General features: G+C 33.5%; 1 protein-coding gene across 1 annotated transcript in view; it reads right to left on the bottom strand.

The window, feature by feature from the left end:
• Positions 1-390: 390 nt before the first annotated feature.
• The window catches only part of LOC136835299 (endothelin-converting enzyme 1-like), a 186,718-nt gene continuing 184,310 nt past the window's right edge, over positions 391-2,798 (bottom strand). The window contains exons 15-16 of the mRNA XM_067098615.1: positions 2,620-2,696; positions 391-498 (exon numbers count right to left, since the gene is read on the bottom strand). Of these exons, the coding sequence (XP_066954716.1) occupies positions 417-498; positions 2,620-2,696 (159 nt within the window). The 3' untranslated portion in view covers positions 391-416. The remainder of the gene's footprint in view (positions 499-2,619; positions 2,697-2,798) is intronic.

Consider the following 2,798-nt stretch of genomic DNA (forward strand, 5'->3'; position numbering starts at 1 on the left):
AATCATATACACTCAACAAGACTACCTATTCACTTACACAATTTCCAGACATTCATACACCATTTAATCATGAATAGCAATAAGATATATTTTAAACTTTGATATATACATACAAGATGGTATTCATACATTATATATACCATATATGTATATATATATATATATATATATATATATATATATACACATATACACATATGTCATATATTATATATATATACATACTGTATATATATACATATATATATATATATATATATATATATATATATATAAACTTATATAGCTGATAAAACTTAGTTGATAATTCAATCGATAGTTATTTATTCCAGCCAAAACCCTTCATGTCCACTGTACTGTTAGCAACAGGAAATGAAGGATAGGGTAATCAAGGTCAGTGAAGGTTGGCACACAAATCAGTAGGGGTAATGGTGAGAATCCTTAGGGCATGAGAATATTCTGCTAAATTCAGGAAGCTGAGCAAGAACAGCCAACAATCTGGAAAGCATAATGAGAGGTTTAAGTAAAAACTGTTAACAAGAAACACCACTTACAATATTCCTAACATCATCGGATTACCACTGCTTACACTGACAAACAGATGTGACTGCTCTATTCAGGATTTTATTTTATTTTATTCAAGAATTCTACACTATACAGCTCTGCGACTCAGAAATAAAGATCGCTGAGCTTGTTCTGTTAGAATAAGTGCATCATGACAACAACAACAATAATAATTATAATAATAATAATAATGTTATTGGCATTAGTTTGTAATAATAACATTAACATTACTACACTAACTACTACCATTCAAACTACTCTAATAATAATAATGATAACAATAAAGCAACAGCAACATAAATGGTGAAAACTGAGTAAATGTGAAGCAAATGCTTACAACCTTTGAAGATGATTAAAGCATTGATTCTTGTTTTATTTTAATAAATTTTTTTAAAGAAGTTAAACATGAATTAAATTCTGTTCAATGTGTTTTGAGAGCTGAAAAGTTAAAGTTGAAGCCTTTAGGTGCCTTTTGCCTTTCCAATCAAGTGGGTAAAATTTTCTATCTGTTTCAGCATGAACATATAGAGTATGCCATTTAAAACCTGCATTTTATGTAGAGAAACGATGATATTTATGCTGTACAAGAAGAGTGCCAGCCTAAATTACGATGGCTGGCTTCCAAAGGGAAAGTATAACCTAGATATCAGCACGGGGCGAGAGGTTGTGTGAAATCTATAATAATAAATAAACGAATATTGAAATTTGTACTGTACAGCAAAAACGCTGATTTGAGAAACTACGCCCCCCGCGATACAAGAAAGCAAGAGCTAGATATAAGTTCAGTGCGTGTGTGTAAGCTGAAACCTAAATCGCATCTAAAGGGGGCCTCATGCATTTAACATGACTATATGGGATTTCTTCCGATTATGATAACTTTGGACACAAAGATATTTGTCTGATCTCTGGAAACTCTGTCACGCTCACCACTCAAGAGGGAAGAAGGCCAAAGTGACCCTAGAAACAGGTTTTTTATTTGAGACTTTATTACTGCTTCCACTTATAACTCTGTCTCTCATTTATGTTCATTCTGATACCGATATGTCGTCACTGTAGTGATTCGAAGTGTTCCTAATTGACATTTTTCATCTCTTTTCTTGATTTTTCATCCTTTATTATTTAGTTTTACACCATTATACTTTTTTTTTGTAATTTCGGGCATCTGATACTGGCCTTCATTCATGTTGGCAACAGGTACTATAATATAAAAAGAAACCATATCCTGGGCAGGTCTAATTGAAAATACGTAAAAGTGGGTCAATGACGTGAACATCTCTTGGCTGACTAAAGTAAACAAGTTTCAGTAAGAAAACATTAACTAACTGTCAATCCAGGTACTGTTTACATTTACCATGTTGTCTAAGGTTCATCAAGTTTCCAGGAAAATTCCCTTTCAAAACTGTACCTTATCTCTATGCACACCAGGCATAGGCAAATGTCCACAAAATATTCTTGGATGTTCTAGAGACAAAAGTGCTAAATGTTTGAAAACCAATTCTCAGTTCATCCAGTGTGAGGCATGTTTGCTCTTTTCTCCAAACGAAACACTGCTGTTGATCAAACCACCAGTGCATTTCTGGTAGGCAAACACATTTTCAAAGCCAGTGATACAATTGAAACATGCATATACAAGCTTAAGGGAAATAGTGAGAACTCACTCTGAATCCTTTTCCGGACTTTTTTGCATTATCACAAAAACCCCATTTAAATGTAACTTGAAGCATAGTAACAAAACCCAGACTTCTCCAACAATATTTCTCCAGGACTCACATTCAACGCCAAAAGGCCCCCTCCTGTTGCAAAATTTCTTCAAAATGCTTTCTCTGCTATGCAGATCTTCAGAGAAAATCACAAATAGGCAACCTTGTTCATTCTCATCACCCGACTATGAAGAATACCTGTCTAATATTTGTCTTTTATAATCTTTAGGAATATTTGCATCCTATACTTGATTATAAGATTCCAGGGGAGATGGAACTAATTATAGCTAGATGATGCAAGGTCAGTTCTAAAAATTTATTGCTGAGGTACTCCTACAAAAACAGTGTTACTTACCTTGGTTTGCTCATCAGCTTTGGGCTGCAAGTTCTTTCTATATCCTCCTGTTGTACTGTTGCCTCTGAACACATACTCTGAATAAAACATTTGAAAACATGCATCAGTTACCAAACCATAATGTAACATGAAAAACCAAGAAAATATACTTTTACATATAAACGGCATTATCATGTGTT

Source organism: Macrobrachium rosenbergii, chromosome 55, assembly GCF_040412425.1.
Source record: "Macrobrachium rosenbergii isolate ZJJX-2024 chromosome 55, ASM4041242v1, whole genome shotgun sequence".
Lineage (NCBI taxonomy): Eukaryota > Metazoa > Arthropoda > Malacostraca > Decapoda > Palaemonidae > Macrobrachium > Macrobrachium rosenbergii.